Raw genomic sequence first — 19075 nt, 5'->3', positions numbered from 1 at the left:
TAAACGAAAGACCTTCTCCCAAGACCCTGGGTACATCACCCTGGCTGTACACAACGTGGAAATCCCAGGACAAGCACCTATGAGGCAACCACCCCTACCACATTCTCGAGGCAGTCCGGTAAGAGATACGGAAGGATATACAGTAAATGCTGTGACTAGGAGTGATTGAGGCTTCAGACTTGGCTTGTAGTCCTAGTACCGAAGCGGGACGGAACAACACTCTTCTGCGTGGACTACAGGCGACTGAACGATCGGACTCTTACCAACTCTTATCCCATGCCCTGGAGGAACTATTTCATCATATAGCATGGGGACAGTATCTCGCCACAACAGACCTATGCAAGGGCTACTAGCAGATTCACCTGGCCGAGGAGGCTATCCCCAAGTCGGCATTCGTCACCCCGCTTGGCCTATTCCAATATCAGGTCATGCCGTTCTAGATGAAGAATGTCCCAGCCACCTTTCAACGTATGGTGGATAGGTTCCTCAATGGCTTCCAGGAATTTGCACGTGCGTACCTGGACAGCATAGCTATCAATTGTGACTCATAGGAGGAAGATTTCCCATGTAGGGAAGGTTATCGGCCGAATTAGAGCAGCTGGCTTAACTCTGAAGCCAGACAAGTGTCACATTGGTATGGCTGAAGTGCGGTATCTGGGACACAGAGTAGCTGGGAGACTTCTGCCCCTACCCGAGTGGCCACCACACACTGGATAACACAGTTCTACTTCACCCTTTACTAAGTCTTGGCTCGTGTTTTTTTTTAAATTCTTTATTTTATTTGTGCATGAAAAATCACATAAAGCACACAATGCCACAACAGCTAGAGCATGCAGAGCGTCATACATAGATTTACATTGGTTAGGCATTAAAACATAGCACAGTTTTATGGATTATTATCGCATGACAAAGAGTTATATCTAATAATATTATCAATAACAGCGTTAAACTAGGTTATCCAGGTTAGATTGTTATCAGCTATATATCAGAGAATTTACAACATTGAAAACAGGTTAGACTACAATGTTAAACCGGTGAGCTATAAAACCACCTGGTAAGCACGTTAATAGAGGTGAGATATCCCCAGCAGTACCTTTCTACATTAGTAAGCATGTTGGTAGCCTGGCTGTAATCAGGCTAAGTTAAGTAATGACATGCAATTAGCCGGCATAGATGTATCTGTGCCATGGAGTAATAAAACGAAAAAAAAAAAAACAAATAGATAATGCTGCTTCTATCTATAACAAGCTCGTGTTGGGATAAAGTCACCCTCACAGGCCAGCAGTATGCATAAGGGCTAGTACTCGTGTTCGCCAAGAGGGACAGTTAATGTCCAGGGTGTAGTAGCAGTTTGTGAGTACGTCTCTCAACAGTCATGCTGTCCCAGGGCCGGTCCGACCCTCAGCCTGTTCCCCGTCTGGGAGAGTGCAGCAGGTCTGTGCCAAGGTGCTGGTCATATCGGGTGTTGGGCATTGCATGATGGGTGACTACCTTCGGGTGGGCCCGCTGCGTCTCCGATTTCTCCGATGTAGGAGCCGCTTTAGAGGCTGTTGGCGGTCCCCGCTGTTTGGTAGGCATGTAAGGGGTACGGAGATGAGTGCACCCGCTTGTCAGCTCTGTGTCGGGACGCTTTGTGCGGCTTCCTCCTCCGCTTCCCCGCTTGTGTAGCGCCAGCTTTCCGCCCTGGCTGTGGTGGTTTGTCCCCGTTCTGTGGAGGGCTTGTTGCAGCCGTGGGTCTTGTTTGGCTCTGTTTAGCTTGTTCCCAGTATTGCTCCCAAAAGCGTTCAAATGCCAGGGCAATGGGATCCCTGGAGTCTGGGACAAACTTGGTCACGTGTTGGCGGCCATCTTTGCCCACTCCAAGCCGCACTCTTGCTGGGCTCATGTTTGGGTGAGACAGCTATACTCTGTGCAAGAGAGCTTAATCACTAGGACCCTGTTACAGGTTAGGAAAGTTTGGATAGACCCCAGCCAAGCTGCAGCGGGTAGGGGCTATAGCACTACTGGTGTCCCAGTGATAGCTAGGAAGCAAGCTTGGCAGAGGTGCCCAGTCAGGGTACCATGCAGTCCATCAAAGTGTGTCCAGGATTGTGTGTCCATGAATGGAGACCCCATGCTGGGGGTCTGTGTATAAATTCTGTGTGCCTTGCCTGAATAAACCAGATCTACTCCCAGCACTGGCGTACATACCGCGGTCGCAGGGGTTGCAGCTGCGACTGGGCCCGGCCCACCAGGGGGCCCGGCCACCTAGCGACTCGGTATGTACGCCAGTGTGGGCAGACTCTTCTACTGGGGGGACAAGGAGCTGGCCACATCAGGGCCCCCGAGGCCGGCCCTGGTGTTACCGGGCGCGCGCGCGAGGGAGCACTCTCCCCTGAGCGCTCTCTGATCAGCTCCCTTGCGCGCCCCGCACTTATGCTGCAGCCGGAATATGAAGTTATATTCTGGCTCCGGCATCAGTAAAAATGTGCGAGGGAGCTGGGCAGAGAGCGCTCAGGGGACAGTGTTCCCTCACGAGCCAGCAGGACCGGCCGCCGGGCAGCCCCTGGACTGGACTGGAAAGGGAGGCTGCGGGATTAAATCTGAAAAAAAAAACACACAAAAAACGTGTGTATGTGTGTTAGTGCTACAGTGTGTGTGTGTGTGTGTGTGTTAGTGCACATTTTTGTGCCAGTGTGTGTGTTACTGTGTCTGCTAGTGAGTGTCAGTGAGTGTGTTAGTTTTTGTTTGCGTGTGTTACTGTGTGTTAGTTGTGTGTGTCTGTTATTGAGTGTGTGTCTGTTAGTGAGTGTCAGTGTGTGTGTCTGTGTGTGAGTGAGTGTGTGTGTCTGTTACTGAGTGTGCTAGTTTGTGTGTGTCTGTTAGTGAGTCTGTTAGTGAGTCTAGTGAGTCTTAGGTTAGTGAGTCTAGTGAGTCTTAGGTGTCTTAGTGAGTGTGTGTTTGTCAGTGAGAGTGTGTGTTTTATAAGTGAGTGTGTATGTGTCTCTGTCTGTCACTGAGTGTGTCTTTGGCAGTAAATTTGTGTGTCTGTTAGCTAGTGTGTATGCGTCTGTTCGTGAGAGTGTGTGTGTGTTTTAAACCCCTTAAGCACTTACCTTTCTCCAGCGCCGGACTCCCTTGGCGCTGGGGATCCCTCCGCCCCGACCTGCCTCTCAGCTCCCAATGCGCATGCGTGGCAAGAGCCGCGCGCGCATTCAAACCGCCCATAGAAAAGCATTACTCAATGCTTTCCTATGGACGTCGAGCGTCTTCTCACTGTGATTTTCACAGGGAGAATCGCGGAAGCGCCTCTAGCCGCTGTCAGTGACACAGCCACTAGAGGCTGGATTAACCATCAGTGAAACATAGCAGTTTCTCTGAAACTGCTATGTATTCAGCTGCAGGGTTAAACTAGAGGGCCCTGGAACCCAGACCACTTCATTGAGCTGAAGTGATCTGGGTGTCTAAAGTGGTCCTTTAAGTGTATGTGTATCTGCATACACTTGCGTACATACCGCGGTCGCAGCCCTGCAGCCCTGCAACCCGGAGCCTGCCGCCATCTGTTGCCCGCGCAGAGTAAGTGCGGGGGGAAGGGCACGGATCAATTTTAGCACCGGGGCCCCATGGGTCGTGTGTACGCCACTGACTCCCAGCATTACGTTTAGACAAATGTATTTGTGGAAAGCTGTACTAGCTAATACAACGGGAAAGGGAATCCATGAAGGTGATACCCTGGTGGTCCGCCACACAGATCAACATGTTAGCTCCTAATTTGGTGCTAAAATCAGGACAATTTTTGCTGTCATGTTTTTATCATGATTTGAAATAGCATTGAAATGTTTTTGATGTTTTGGAAAAAAGTCCCTAGAGTGCGGAACTCATTGCTGTTGTTTACTGTGCCAGACCTACACCAGGCTTCATAAAGGATTTCCTGGAGAACACAGTGTGTGTGTTTTAATATAACTGGTCTTAGTTGTTGTTAGAGGGTAAACATAGATATATAACATACAATTATGTAATTATGTAATTTAAAAATTGCCACGACTAAGAGCTCTTCTGCTATGATCTTACTACATCCTACCTGAGCTACCTGTCTGAACAAACGAGGATCAAAATCCCTTTTCTCTGTTTCTTTACGACACGAGCTTCAACCCACCTTGATAACACTGGCCCCTTCCCTTTCTTGCATAAGAGTGAGAAAGAAAACCTTGGAATATATTCTTTTAATAGTTATCACAGTAATGTTTGTGGAGAACATCAGGCTCATCCCAAAGGAGATGTGTCAGCTTTCACCGGCTCTGCTAGATCGTGACAACCCTCGGGACCCATGGAGCTGCTAATGAATTCTTGGTTAGATAGTTTAGTACATTCCACGATAGATGGCATCGACCTCCGTCCTCTTATTTTACCTAAATGTATTCGTTTTATCCATTCGGAAACACAGTGTGAGAGCAGAGTGTGAAAAGATGGAGTAGGGACAGTGGAGGGTGTGTCATAAGACTGTATCCAATCAGAGCGTGGTTAGATCAGCCAATAAGATGCTAGCTGGAGATGTATAATTTGGAGGCTGCTGCGGGCGCGTATTATTGCTTGATCTTCATAGAGAATAGTGACCATGTCTGAAGCCGCCCCAGCTCCCGCCGCCGCACCTGCGGTAGAAAGCGCCTCCAAGAAGAAGCAGCCCAAGAAAGCAGCCGGTGTCAAGAAAGCCGCTAAGCCCTCCGGTCCTAGCGTGTCCGAGCTCATTGTCAAAGCTGTGTCCGCTTCTAAAGAGCGCAGCGGGGTGTCCCTGGCAGCTCTGAAGAAGGCTTTGGCTGCTTCTGGTTATGATGTGGAAAAGAATAACAGCCGCCTCAAGCTGGCTCTCAAGGGCTTGGTGACTAAAAGCACTCTCGTCCAGGTCAAAGGAAGCGGAGCTTCCGGCTCCTTCAAGCTCAACAAAAAGCAGGCGGAGAGCAAGGACAAGGCTACCAAGAAAAAGGCACCGGCTAAAGTCAAGAAGCCTGCCCCGAAGAAAGCCACCAAGTCTCCAGCCAAACCTAAGAAGGTAGCTGCAAAGAGCCCGAAAAAGGCCAAAAAGCCGGCCGCCTCCGCTAAAAAGGCCACCAAAAGTCCGAAGAAAGTCAAAGCCGCCAAGCCCAAGAAGGTAGTGAAAAGCCCGGCTAAGAAGACCGTGAAGAGCCCTGCCAAAAAGGCAGCCAAACCCAAAGCCGCAAAGAGTCCTGCAAAGGCTAAAAAGGCAGCTCCCAAAAAGAAATAAGCCTTGCTCGCATTTAATTTTATTTTCCAAACCCCAAAGGCTCTTGTAAGAGCCACCACATTCTCATTTCAGAGCTATATATCAGTGATGGCAACGTGTTTGTTTTGGTGTCATGTCACACATATCGTTCCCCCTCCATCCCTCATTCTAAAGTCAGGAATAACCTAATGAATCCTGTAATCCCAGCATCTAGTGCTCGAAAAGATTACACAGGAATGTATCTTGTCGGTGTGGCTAAGTCCCCGTATACCAGTGCTACACTTGAGCGTTTATTTTTTTTATTTTTTTTGGCTTAGAAATTCCCTCCGTTCTAAGATACTGAGGGTGTTTCTTTATTAAATTGCGAAAGGCCAGTTTTAGTGAGAAACGCATATAATATATAGAATATCACACAGTGTCCTTCCAGACTAGATTTAATGTTATTGCCTTTTTCAGTAAGATAATAAAGCAGAACATATTTTAGGGATTGCGATTTTGTACATGGTGATAATAAAAGGGACTGTCCTCGTCCTCTCTCCACGTGTGAAACGGGCGCTTATTTCGATATTCAAAGAGTGATAAAGCCCAAGAAATGATACCTTGTGCAGTAGCTAAGCCGACTATCAAAGAAACACTAAAGACATGATAAAATGATTATACTTCAAAAGACTTCACGATTGTGAAATCTTTTGAAGCATAAACAGCTTTGGTTTTAAAAGCCAGAACCATTTCGAGCACGGAAGGAGAGGGTTAAGCATATTATTGAGAGGAAAAAAAAAAGTGAAGGGGCGTGTTTAAAACGCCCGCCTCCTTTGCTGCAGGTCCCCATACGGTCCGTCCGAGGAGTATATAAGGAAGAGCTTTGCACAGCATCTCATATCGTTCGTGCAGAAAGAAGAGCAGAACCATGTCTGGCAGAGGCAAAGGAGGAAAGGGTCTCGGAAAAGGTGGCGCTAAGCGTCACAGGAAGGTTCTTCGTGACAACATCCAGGGCATTACCAAGCCTGCAATTCGTCGCCTTGCTCGCAGGGGAGGCGTGAAGCGTATTTCCGGCCTCATCTATGAGGAGACTCGCGGGGTGCTGAAGGTATTCCTGGAGAACGTCATCCGGGACGCCGTCACTTACACCGAGCATGCCAAGAGGAAGACTGTCACCGCCATGGACGTAGTTTATGCTCTTAAGCGCCAGGGCCGCACTCTCTATGGCTTCGGAGGTTAAAACTCGGGCTTGACTTTACCGCACACCCCATTAACCCAAAGGCCCTTTTCAGGGCCACCCACTTTTTCACTAAAAGACTGAACCTAATCACTTTAACCCCTTCCACACCTGATAAATTGCCTGCTATCTACATAGATACACCGAGAAGGAGATAGTAGTAGAGGCTGCTCCCAAACATCTAGACGGGAAAGGTTGCTAAACACTGTATTTGTAGACCGCATTTTTGAACCATCGGAGGATTTGGAGCCGCCTTCTGTTAATGGTAGGGGATGTAAAAAAATATGAGCAAGTACGTACACACACACTGTCAAGAAAGCTCTGGTTTTGGTGTATTGTTACTGTTGCCTACATTTAATACATGCTTGCAGCCACTTAAATAGAAACATTGTTACTAGCTTTGCATATGCACTCCTGTGTTAACTATGTATTCTCCTCTAAGCGAAAAAGTAGTCTTTTTCCTGCTGCCTCTCCACACGATGGATTCTAAATAGTGAAGTTATTGTAAAATCGCCAGTGAAATAGACCAGCAGAGATGATGGCTACATCGTTGCCTGACGTGAAAATGGGATATGTGGGGACATTTGAGCATTGTAGTGTGTGGGCTCCGTAGCTAGCCCGCTCAAAGTCACAGGCTAAAAGACACGTTTTTATGAATGTGTTGGAGCTCGTTCGAGTGCAGATTTGGTGGCTCTTAAAAGAGCCTTTGTGTTTTGTGTTAGCAGGTTTCAACTTAAGCACGTTCGCCTCGGATCCTACGAGCCAGCTGGATGTCTTTGGGCATGATTGTGACCCTCTTAGCGTGGATGGCGCACAAGTTGGTATCCTCAAAAAGACCAACCAGGTAAGCCTCGCTAGCCTCTTGCAGAGCCATGACAGCAGAGCTCTGGAAGCGCAGATCAGTCTTGAAATCCTGAGCGATCTCACGGACAAGGCGCTGGAAGGGCAGCTTGCGGATGAGCAGCTCGGTGGACTTCTGATAACGGCGGATCTCCCTGAGAGCCACAGTTCCTGGACGGTAACGGTGAGGCTTTTTCACTCCCCCGGTAGCTGGGGCGCTCTTTCTAGCAGCTTTGGTGGCTAGCTGCTTGCGGGGAGCCTTGCCTCCGGTCGACTTACGGGCTGTCTGCTTAGTTCTGGCCATTGTAGCAAAACGAAAGGGAATGAACGCTGCTCGCTGTAGCCTGGGCTTTATAGCCGATACGGCGTTTTCATTGGTTCATCAAGTGGGTGGTATGTTCTGATTGGCTGAAAACAAATAGTAAACCATTTCAAAATACCCGCTCAAATCAACTGCTTCTCATCCCCTCCCCCACATTCAAAATGCCCGCTCAAATCAACTGCTTCATCCCCTCCCCCCTCCTCCATCTATTGAGACCACGCGCCCAAAGAAGGGATCTAAGCCTTTAGTGACCCTTCCTGTCCTGACAGCATTTATTATAGACGCTACTAGTTGAAAGGAATGGCAGTGGGCAGTAATGGACGTATTCCTCCCAACATACTTATTAATAGCTGTATAGGCTTTATCGAGGGGGAGGGGTGCATGGGACATTGACCTCTTACACATGCAGAAAGGCCGCTTCTTTCGATGGGATAGAAGCCACGTCTGATAAAGGACTTTCACTCACAGGACGCTCAGTAGCCATACAAATGAGCTCCAGGAGACAGAGCAGCAGGAAATGTTACAAAGCATCCACTTATTGAAACAATGTTTTCAGCCGAGAGGCCAGGCTATTAAGGCTGCGTTAACTCATCCAGCAGCACAGACAACAGAGCTGTAGCGCCGCTAGGATTTGAACGCTCATAGTAGGTTTCACCCGGCATGTCCTCCAGACAGCGGGAGAGGGGGGAATCCTGAGAGTGAGCGACATGTAGAGATGCCCCGCTTAACAAAAGAGGACCTGTACACTATATACACTTGCCCCAATTGGTATTAATTTGCTGCTGCGTTTATCATAGACATGCATGGCAGCCATTGATTTTAACTAGTTCTATAGCTGGAATGTTGGACAGGATATGGACTGCAAATGGGACTCAGTCAGTGCTGTGACAGAAGCGCCCTAATATTTTAGCTTGCTTATGAGCTGCCAGCGTGGTGTGTGTGTAGATACAGGGAACGGTTTGCGCGCAGCAGAACAATTAATCGGCTCTTTGTGGAGAACGTGGGTGGCTCTTAAAAGAGCCTTTGTGTTTGGTAGGTGAGGGAGGCAGGTGCAGCAGCTGTCCGCTTTACTTGCTCTTGGGCTTGTGGCTCTCGGTCTTCTTGGGCAGCAGCACAGCCTGGATGTTAGGCAGGACACCTCCCTGGGCGATAGTCACTCCTCCCAGCAGTTTGTTGAGCTCTTCATCGTTACGGACAGCGAGCTGGAGATGGCGGGGAATGATGCGGGTCTTTTTGTTGTCTCTAGCGGCATTCCCTGCCAGCTCCAGAATCTCAGCGGTCAGGTACTCCAGCACTGCAGCCAGATAGACGGGGGCACCGGCTCCCACACGCTCTGCATAATTGCCCTTCCTCAGCAAACGGTGGACTCTGCCGACTGGGAACTGAAGTCCCGCTCGGGATGAGCGAGTCTTCGCCTTTGCACGGGTCTTTCCACCTTGCTTTCCGCGGCCAGACATGTTTGTTCTTGATTGAATGCAAGAAGATGAAAACTCCTCCCCTACCACAGGCTATTTATAAACACACTGTGCTCTGTGATTGGATGACTTTACAAGCAGCCAATTAGAGACACGTTATACAGGGAACCAATCTATTGCTGGAGCTAGTGTTAAACAGCCGCTTCCTTACGTCATCTGACTTTAGCAACCAATCGCAGGAAGGGAAGCGGAAGGGCCTCATTTACATGGTCCGCCTATAAATAGAACCGCCGGAGCAAGCAGCTTGCTATTCGCTCGCGAGCTAACAGCGTTAATCATGCCTGATCCAGCAAAGTCCGCACCAGCCCCCAAGAAAGGCTCCAAAAAAGCCGTCACCAAGACTCAGAAGAAAGATGGCAAGAAGCGTAGAAAGAGCAGGAAGGAGAGCTATGCCATCTACGTGTACAAGGTGCTGAAGCAGGTCCATCCCGACACCGGCATCTCCTCCAAGGCAATGGGGATCATGAACTCCTTTGTCAATGATATCTTTGAGCGCATCGCAGGAGAAGCTTCTCGCCTGGCTCACTACAACAAGCGCTCCACCATCACCTCCCGGGAGATCCAGACTGCCGTGCGCCTGCTACTACCCGGAGAGCTGGCAAAGCACGCCGTGTCTGAGGGCACCAAGGCTGTCACAAAGTACACCAGCGCCAAGTAAATGTCCGCCTCCCTGACCACCCGCTAACACAAAGGCTCTTTTAAGAGCCACCCACACTGTCTCTCTCAGAGCTGGCATCACACCCATGCATCAACTCTACAGCTTACTTGCTGCCCACCACAAGCTCACGCAAACGTGTAGCTTTCCTTTCACTTAACCCTTTCCATGCTGTCCTGTAACTCTGAAGATCTCGAGCTGCTCGTGTTTGCACATTTTAGACACTTGTATCACTCACATGCTGATTTAGCCACCTAATGCTCAGTTTGCTCCGCTCTATTACTTTCAAGTCTACCTAGATACCGGACTTGATCTTAGAAGATATTCGTTGGGCGGCTGTATATCTAGTAACTGTAGATTAGGGACAGGCTTCTTATTCAGGGTAGCGCTTGAAGTCGCATTAGGGATATTATAAAAGCTGCTACTGTAGGAGATCTTATACCTAATACTTTACCAAATGGCTACATGGCCAGGGATTTCACTCGATAAGTGTATCCGTTTCTTTCTCTTTTGTTATAGCCTATTGAAACAATGTTTCACTTCATCCTGATACTGTCTATTACTATGTTGCAACTCATGGAAGCCTAGTATGTGGTTCTATCGTCTTTTTGCTCACGCTAGTATTTTACTAGACTTTAAAAGGTCTTTTTGACATATATACCTCAAAACAGCTAGTGTGCAATATCTAGCCTACCTACCCTATTTTCTATCATTTCCACTAGTTATGGGGAATGTGCGCAGGCTTACTTTGGAACATTTAGCAGGCTTTTCCCTTTATTGCACATTGGATATGTACGGATTTATTTTTGTAATTGTCTTTATTTTGTGTAAGTCTTGATATTGGTGACTTCTTTTGGGGTATCCCACCCCTTTAGCTTTATTCTTATTAAAGGTTTAGTTGTATCCATTTGTTCAGCCAACCCCCGACTGAATTAGATACCTGTCCTTAGAAAGTATCTACATTAGTCCACATACGATTGTTCATTACTTTTTGGATACATGGAAATCCTCCTTTTTTTTTTTTTTTTTTTGATTTGGTGTTTGCCAGTAAAGAACAATTTAGACCATTGAGGCTTCATCTAAATATCAGCATGATGATTTCAGTGTCTGCAGACATGTTGAGCTTATTAAAGACAATCTGATAAGCCTGTTTTGATCTTAAAGACATAAGCATTTTATTTTTTTTGTAACTTGCCTTTTTTTCCTGTTTATTGCGCCAACACATTATACACTTTCTCACCAGATGTGCCTGTATACACTCAAACAGCGTTTTCCAATTGGTTTTCTGCAGGAACCTATGGTCCAGCGAGAACAAAACTGGAGTTCTGTAGTGATTTGCCCATTGGGTAGCCCATACACTTAAAGAAACCTGATGGGCATTGCTGCAGAGGGACTCGGTAAGCACTGTTTAATTGCCCAACGGAATCCCTGTAGCATGAGATGCTGGGAAGTGACTGACTATCATTACCTCCCAGCTTCAAATAGAAAATGCTGCACTGGAGGGAGAGAGACCGCAGTCGGCACTGAGCAGCGATTTAGGCGGCTGCCTAAGGCCTAACTCGCCATCGGGCAGGCATACTGTGTCAGGTACAAGGACCCCACACCTTGCCCGGTATGCTGCTGGTTGCGAGGTCCCTCCACTCTGTCCTGAGAAGCAGAAAGCCAGCACAGTCTGCAGCTCCGCTGACTATGCAGTGTCTCGCGATCTCTGGCCAATCAGACCGTCGCCGCGGGATACCACTTCAATGCTCTGTTTTCTGGATATTGTGAGGCACTGCACAATCTGCAGCTCACACCTGGTGGAGTTGCAGACTGTGCAGTCTCTCAGGGCAAATTGTAGAGAGAGCTTACTGGAGCACCAGGGATCAAAGACACCAAGCTCTAAAAACACAAAGACAAACCACATTTATCTCATCCATACAGACTCCACAAGGGACCAAGTCAAATCTGATGGCGGACATCATGCTAGCCTTCCAGGAGTTTTACCACAAACTTTACAACTTGAGGGACTCTCCCCCCAGATGTTACTGACATAACTGACATAAGAGCCTTCCTCAAACAAAGGATCGCCAAGACAATCCCACCCAACGTACAACAAAGACTTGACTCTCCCACAACTAAAGAGGAGTTAGAAGTAGTGATACACTCCCTCCCACTAGGAAAGAGCCCGGGCCCAGATGTCTTCACGGCCAAATACTACAAGAGCTTTTCCATCCAGCTCATACCCCCACTCCTAGACGCACTCAACTCCCTACTTAAAGACAATTCCATACCCCCACAGGCATCGGAAGCCACTATTGCACTCTACCCAAACCAGGTAAAGATTTGACCCAATGTGGGAGTTATTGGCCTATCTCACTTAAAAATATTGATTTAAAAAATGTTCACTAAAACACTAGCTAACCGCCTACGCCTCAAGCTCCCAGAGCTAATTCACCCAGACCAGGCTGGATTTATACAAGGCCGAGAAGCTAAAAAATAATATCACCAAACTCATTAATCTCATGCATCACTCTGAACACACAAACACCCAGACACTGTTACTCTCCAGAGATGCCGAAAAGGCTTTCAACAGGGTGGACTGGTCCCTGATGCTTGCCACCCTGGAACAGATGGGCTTTGGCCCAAACTGGCTAAGGTGGATGGGAGCTATATACTCCAGACCAACGGCTAGGCTACTCGTGAACGGCCAACTCTCACTCCCAGTACCCATCTCCAATAGCACCCCTCTTTGTTTCGTCCTGGTCCTGGAGCCATTCCTCCAGGGAGTTAGAGAAAATCCTAACATCAAGGGTTTCAAATTTGGATGGGCAGAACACAAAATATCAGCATTTGCAGATGACATGCTATTCACGGTCTCCGAACCCAGCTCCTCACTCCCTCATATACTGGAGGAGATGTCTCTCTATAGCAAAGTGTTCACCTTTCATGCCACTCTAGGTAAATGTGAACTCCTCCCACTGAAAGTACTAAACTCGACCAAAACACATCTACAATCAAACTTCCCATTCTCCTGGGGAACAGAGCATATAACATATCTGGGGGTAGCACTACCATCCGTTATCTCACGACTATATGAAACCACCCCCCACCCCCCTGCTAATCCAAGCTAGAACTAAAGATCTTACTAAATGGCACACTTCGCAGTTCAGCTGGTTTTGCAGGATAAATATCCTGAAAATTAGTATTCTCCCAAGAATATTATACTTGCTGCAAGTTCTCCCGATCACTCTACCCACAACCTTCTTTGCTGCCATACAAAAACTATTTACGACATTTATTTGGTCCCACAAACGCCCCAGGCTAGCCTATCAGCTGCTCACAAGATCAAAGACGGAGGGGGGTCTGGGGCTGCCAGATGTGGAACGATACCACAGTGCAGTACTATTGGCCAGGATTTATGACTGGACAGGCAAGAACACGACCAAACAATGGGTAGATGTAGAGAATAACATCTTCCGTGTCCCCATACACACAATACCATGGCACAACTCTGGCCAATCCTTCCTTATGCACAAACAACACCCGACCATTACTCCGACACTGAGAATGTGGTCACACATGAGTCATTGGCGGCGGACATATCACCATACCCATCACCGCTATATCCACTGACTCACAATCCGCTCTTCAAGCCTGGTGAATCGGGAGCGGCATACAGATAATATCATACCACAGCATACCTACCTTCACGAGACCTCCTTGACAATGAGGGAGTTAGGCCCCTGTCGTCCCTACACCCGCAGGGAACTCCCACGACCCTTCAAAAATTTCTCTACGATCAACTCATTCACTTTTTGCGGACCAACAAATACCCCCAACAAGGTCACCGAGCACTGACCAAATTCGAACTTACGTGCACCCAATGCACACTCAAAAAGAAACAGGTCAAAACCACATATGCCTACTACAGGACACTAGCCAACCAATCAACCTACTCTACAAAAAACACTGGGAACAAGAACTGCACTTATCTTTCGCAGATAATGACTGGAAGCAAATATTCCTCCTGACACAAAAATCATCCACCAGCTTAGCGACACAAGAAAGTAACTATAAGAAGATAGCTAGATGGCACTACACCCCATCCAAACTCAAACGGGCATTCCCAGGCACGTCCAATAACTGCTGTAGATGACTAGAGGCCATTGGGGACACGGCTCACATCTGGTGGTCATGCACGGTGAACCAAAAGTTCTGGTCACGGATCTCCAGTCTCATACACCTCATAACGGGAACCACCATACCCTACCCACCTTAAACACTCCTATATCTTATATTGCCTCCCTCCATACCAAGGGACACTAGGACCCTAGACATACATCTGCTCAAAGCAGCAAATCTGCTTATCACCCTCCACTGGAAAAAAAAATATATACATGACCTCCTGGGAACCCTAGTGTAACTTCATGAACACCAGTCAAACAGACCGATAGTGACACCCAGCTGGAGATAATATGAGACCTTGAACTACCAGCGAATCTATTTGAATATCAACACCCTTATTATTTTTGGTCTTCACTTCCCCTCTATGTCGACTACAAGTATTTCTGTTACTGAATGTGAACTTTGTACTAGACATTATGACTAAAGCAGCAATGTTATACACATTTTTGAAGTATCAATTGTTACATTTGCAAGAATTTTAAAATAAACAATTTCTAAAAAAAAAAGGAAAAAGGAAAAAAAGCCGAACAGACACTGCTTGATCTGTTTTAGGTCAGCTTTGGGATTTCTAGGTAGTCTCAGTAAAATCCATTCTGAGTTCTCCTTATAACCGGCAGAAAAATGGAGTAATAAAACGAAAAAAAAAAAAAACAAATAGATAATGCTGCTTCTATCTATAACAAGCTCGTGTTGGGATAAAGTCACCCTCACAGGCCAGCAGTATGCATAAGGGCTAGTACTCGTGTTCGCCAAGAGGGACAGTTAATGTCCAGGGTGTAGTAGCAGTTTGTGAGTACGTCTCTCAACAGTCATGCTGTCCCAGGGCCGGTCCGACCCTCAGCCTGTTCCCCGTCTGGGAGAGTGCAGCAGGTCTGTGCCAAGGTGCTGGTCATATCGGGTGTTGGGCATTGCATGATGGGTGACTACCTTCGGGTGGGCCCGCTGCGTCTCCGATTTCTCCGATGTAGGAGCCGCTTTAGAGGCTGTTGGCGGTCCCCGCTGTTTGGTAGGCATGTAAGGGGTACGGAGATGAGTGCACCCGCTTGTCAGCTCTGTGTCGGGACGCTTTGTGCGGCTTCCTCCTCCGCTTCCCCGCTTGTGTAGCGCCAGCTTTCCGCCCTGGCTGTGGTGGTTTGTCCCCGTTCTGTGGAGGGCTTGTTGCAGCCGTGGGTCTTGTTTGGCTCTGTTTAGCTTGTTCCCAGTATTGCTCCCAAAAGCGTTCAAATGCCAGGGCAATGGGATCCCTGGAGTCTGGGACAAACTTGGTCACGTGTTGGCGGCCATCTTTGCCCACTCCAAGCCGCACTCTTGCTGGGCTCATGTTTGGGTGAGACAGCTATACTCTGTGCAAGAGAGCTTAATCACTAGGACCCTGTTACAGGTTAGGAAAGTTTGGATAGACCCCAGCCAAGCTGCAGCGGGTAGGGGCTATAGCACTACTGGTGTCCCAGTGATAGCTAGGAAGCAAGCTTGGCAGAGGTGCCCAGTCAGGGTACCATGCAGTCCATCAAAGTGTGTCCAGGATTGTGTGTCCATGAATGGAGACCCCATGCTGGGGGTCTGTGTATAAATTCTGTGTGCCTTGCCTGAATAAACCAGATCTACTCCCAGCACTGGCGTACATACCGCGGTCGCAGGGGTTGCAGCTGCGACTGGGCCCGGCCCACCAGGGGGCCCGGCCACCTAGCGACTCGGTATGTACGCCAGTGTGGGCAGACTCTTCTACTGGGGGGACAAGGAGCTGGCCACATCAGGGCCCCCGAGGCCGGCCCTGGTGTTACCGGGCGCGCGCGCGAGGGAGCACTCTCCCCTGAGCGCTCTCTGATCAGCTCCCTTGCGCGCCCCGCACTTATGCTGCAGCCGGAATATGAAGTTATATTCTGGCTCCGGCATCAGTAAAAATGTGCGAGGGAGCTGGGCAGAGAGCGCTCAGGGGACAGTGTTCCCTCACGAGCCAGCAGGACCGGCCGCCGGGCAGCCCCTGGACTGGACTGGAAAGGGAGGCTGCGGGATTAAATCTGAAAAAAAAAAACACACAAAAAACGTGTGTATGTGTGTTAGTGCTACAGTGTGTGTGTGTGTGTGTGTGTTAGTGCACATTTTTGTGCCAGTGTGTGTGTTACTGTGTCTGCTAGTGAGTGTCAGTGAGTGTGTTAGTTTTTGTTTGCGTGTGTTACTGTGTGTTAGTTGTGTGTGTCTGTTATTGAGTGTGTGTCTGTTAGTGAGTGTCAGTGTGTGTGTCTGTGTGTGAGTGAGTGTGTGTGTCTGTTACTGAGTGTGCTAGTTTGTGTGTGTCTGTTAGTGAGTCTAGTGAGTCTTAGGTTAGTGAGTCTAGTGAGTCTTAGGTGTCTTAGTGAGTGTGTGTTTGTCAGTGAGAGTGTGTGTTTTATAAGTGAGTGTGTATGTGTCTCTGTCTGTCACTGAGTGTGTCTTTGGCAGTAAATTTGTGTGTCTGTTAGCTAGTGTGTATGCGTCTGTTCGTGAGAGTGTGTGTGTGTTTTAAACCCCTTAAGCACTTACCTTTCTCCAGCGCCGGACTCCCTTGGCGCTGGGGATCCCTCCGCCCCGACCTGCCTCTCAGCTCCCAATGCGCATGCGTGGCAAGAGCCGCGCGCGCATTCAAACCGCCCATAGAAAAGCATTACTCAATGCTTTCCTATGGACGTCGAGCGTCTTCTCACTGTGATTTTCACAGGGAGAATCGCGGAAGCGCCTCTAGCCGCTGTCAGTGACACAGCCACTAGAGGCTGGATTAACCATCAGTGAAACATAGCAGTTTCTCTGAAACTGCTATGTATTCAGCTGCAGGGTTAAACTAGAGGGCCCTGGAACCCAGACCACTTCATTGAGCTGAAGTGATCTGGGTGTCTAAAGTGGTCCTTTAAGTGTATGTGTATCTGCATACACTTGCGTACATACCGCGGTCGCAGCCCTGCAGCCCTGCAACCCGGAGCCTGCCGCCATCTGTTGCCCGCGCAGAGTAAGTGCGGGGGGAAGGGCACGGATCAATTTTAGCACCGGGGCCCCATGGGTCGTGTGTACGCCACTGACTCCCAGCATTACGTTTAGACAAATGTATTTGTGGAAAGCTGTACTAGCTAATACAACGGGAAAGGGAATCCATGAAGGTGATACCCTGGTGGTCCGCCACACAGATCAACATGTTAGCTCCTAATTTGGTGCTAAAATCAGGACAATTTTTGCTGTCATGTTTTTATCATGATTTGAAATAGCATTGAAATGTTTTTGATGTTTTGGAAAAAAGTCCCTAGAGTGCGGAACTCATTGCTGTTGTTTACTGTGCCAGACCTACACCAGGCTTCATAAAGGATTTCCTGGAGAACACAGTGTGTGTGTTTTAATATAACTGGTCTTAGTTGTTGTTAGAGGGTAAACATAGATATATAACATACAATTATGTAATTATGTAATTTAAAAATTGCCACGACTAAGAGCTCTTCTGCTATGATCTTACTACATCCTACCTGAGCTACCTGTCTGAACAAACGAGGATCAAAATCCCTTTTCTCTGTTTCTTTACGACACGAGCTTCAACCCACCTTGATAACACTGGCCCCTTCCCTTTCTTGCATAAGAGTGAGAAAGAAAACCTTGGAATATATTCTTTTAATAGTTATCACAGTAATGTTTGTGGAGAACATCAGGCTCATCCCAAAGGAGATGTGTCAGCTTTCACCGGCTCTGCTAGATCGTGACAACCCTCGGGACCCATGGAGCTGCTAATGAATTCTTGGTTAGATAGTTTAGTACATTCCACGATAGATGGCATCGACCTCCGTCCTCTTATTTTACCTAAATGTATTCGTTTTATCCATTCGGAAACACAGTGTGAGAGCAGAGTGTGAAAAGATGGAGTAGGGACAGTGGAGGGTGTGTCATAAGACTGTATCCAATCAGAGCGTGGTTAGATCAGCCAATAAGATGCTAGCTGGAGATGTATAATTTGGAGGCTGCTGCGGGCGCGTATTATTGCTTGATCTTCATAGAGAATAGTGACCATGTCTGAAGCCGCCCCAGCTCCCGCCGCCGCACCTGCGGTAGAAAGCGCCTCCAAGAAGAAGCAGCCCAAGAAAGCAGCCGGTGTCAAGAAAGCCGCTAAGCCCTCCGGTCCTAGCGTGTCCGAGCTCATTGTCAAAGCTGTGTCCGCTTCTAAAGAGCGCAGCGGGGTGTCCCTGGCAGCTCTGAAGAAGGCTTTGGCTGCTTCTGGTTATGATGTGGAAAAGAATAACAGCCGCCTCAAGCTGGCTCTCAAGGGCTTGGTGACTAAAAGCACTCTCGTCCAGGTCAAAGGAAGCGGAGCTTCCGGCTCCTTCAAGCTCAACAAAAAGCAGGCGGAGAGCAAGGACAAGGCTACCAAGAAAAAGGCACCGGCTAAAGTCAAGAAGCCTGCCCCGAAGAAAGCCACCAAGTCTCCAGCCAAACCTAAGAAGGTAGCTGCAAAGAGCCCGAAAAAGGCCAAAAAGCCGGCCGCCTCCGCTAAAAAGGCCACCAAAAGTCCGAAGAAAGTCAAAGCCGCCAAGCCCAAGAAGGTAGTGAAAAGCCCGGCTAAGAAGACCGTGAAGAGCCCTGCCAAAAAGGCAGCCAAACCCAAAGCCGCAAAGAGTCCTGCAAAGGCTAAAAAGGCAGCTCCCAAAAAGAAATAAGCCTTGCTCGCATTTAATTTTATTTTCCAAACCCCAAAGGCTCTTGTAAGAGCCACCACATTCTCATTTCAGAGCTATATATCAGTGATGGCAACGTGTTTGTTTTGGTGTCATGTCACACATATCGTTCCCCCTCCATCCCTCATTCTAAAGTCAGGAATAACCTAATGAATCCTGTAATCCCAGCATCTAGTGCTCGAAAAGATTACACAGGAATGTATCTTGTCGGTGTGGCTAAGTCCCCGTATACCAGTGCTACACTTGAGCGTTGATTTTTTTTATTTTTTTTGGCTTAGAAATTCCCTCCGTTCTAAGATACTGAGGGTGTTTCTTCATTAAATTGCGAAAGGCCAGTTTTAGTGAGAAACGCATATAATATATAGAATATCACACAGTGTCCTTCCAGACTAGATTTAATGTTATTGCCTTTTTCAGTAAGATAATAAAGCAGAACATATTTTAGGGATTGCGATTTTGTACATGGTGATAATAAAAGGGACTGTCCTCGTCCTCTCTCC

The 19075-nt window shown here is 48.0% G+C and overlaps 4 protein-coding genes across 4 annotated transcripts; 3 read left to right on the top strand and 1 right to left on the bottom strand.

Annotated features, from left to right (window-relative positions):
- Nucleotides 1–4594: 4594 nt before the first annotated feature.
- LOC134576850 (histone H1B-like) lies at nucleotides 4595–5239 on the top strand. Its single transcript, XM_063435541.1, has one exon. It carries the CDS (start codon nucleotides 4595–4597, stop codon nucleotides 5237–5239), a length of 645 nt encoding a protein of 214 aa, XP_063291611.1.
- Nucleotides 5240–6125: 886 nt separating this feature from the next.
- On the top strand, nucleotides 6126–6437 carry LOC134576849 (histone H4). The gene has a single exon (XM_063435540.1). The coding sequence runs from the start codon at nucleotides 6126–6128 to the stop codon at nucleotides 6435–6437; it is 312 nt and encodes a 103-aa protein (XP_063291610.1).
- Nucleotides 6438–7167: 730 nt separating this feature from the next.
- LOC134576848 (histone H3) lies at nucleotides 7168–7578 on the bottom strand. Its single transcript, XM_063435539.1, has one exon. It carries the CDS (start codon nucleotides 7576–7578, stop codon nucleotides 7168–7170), a length of 411 nt encoding a protein of 136 aa, XP_063291609.1.
- A 10334-nt stretch (nucleotides 7579–17912) lies between these two features.
- On the top strand, nucleotides 17913–18557 carry LOC134576847 (histone H1B-like). Its single transcript, XM_063435538.1, has one exon. The coding sequence runs from the start codon at nucleotides 17913–17915 to the stop codon at nucleotides 18555–18557; it is 645 nt and encodes a 214-aa protein (XP_063291608.1).
- The last annotated feature ends 518 nt before the right edge of the window (nucleotides 18558–19075 follow it).

The sequence above is a fragment of the Pelobates fuscus genome, chromosome 11 (genome assembly GCF_036172605.1).
Source record: "Pelobates fuscus isolate aPelFus1 chromosome 11, aPelFus1.pri, whole genome shotgun sequence".
Classification (NCBI taxonomy): domain Eukaryota; kingdom Metazoa; phylum Chordata; class Amphibia; order Anura; family Pelobatidae; genus Pelobates; species Pelobates fuscus.
Note: the sequence above shows the minus strand (reverse complement) of the source record. Positions and strands in the feature narration are given on the sequence as shown.

Bases quoted from the DNA above. Each gene is read 5' to 3' on its own strand.
- LOC134576849 (XM_063435540.1), top strand. From the start codon at position 6,126: ATGTCTGGCAGAGGCAAAGGAGGAAAGGGTCTCGGAAAAGGTGGCGCT.
- LOC134576848 (XM_063435539.1), bottom strand. From the start codon at position 7,578: ATGGCCAGAACTAAGCAGACAGCCCGTAAGTCGACCGGAGGCAAGGCT.
- LOC134576847 (XM_063435538.1), top strand. From the start codon at position 17,913: ATGTCTGAAGCCGCCCCAGCTCCCGCCGCCGCACCTGCGGTAGAAAGC.
- LOC134576850 (XM_063435541.1), top strand. From the start codon at position 4,595: ATGTCTGAAGCCGCCCCAGCTCCCGCCGCCGCACCTGCGGTAGAAAGC.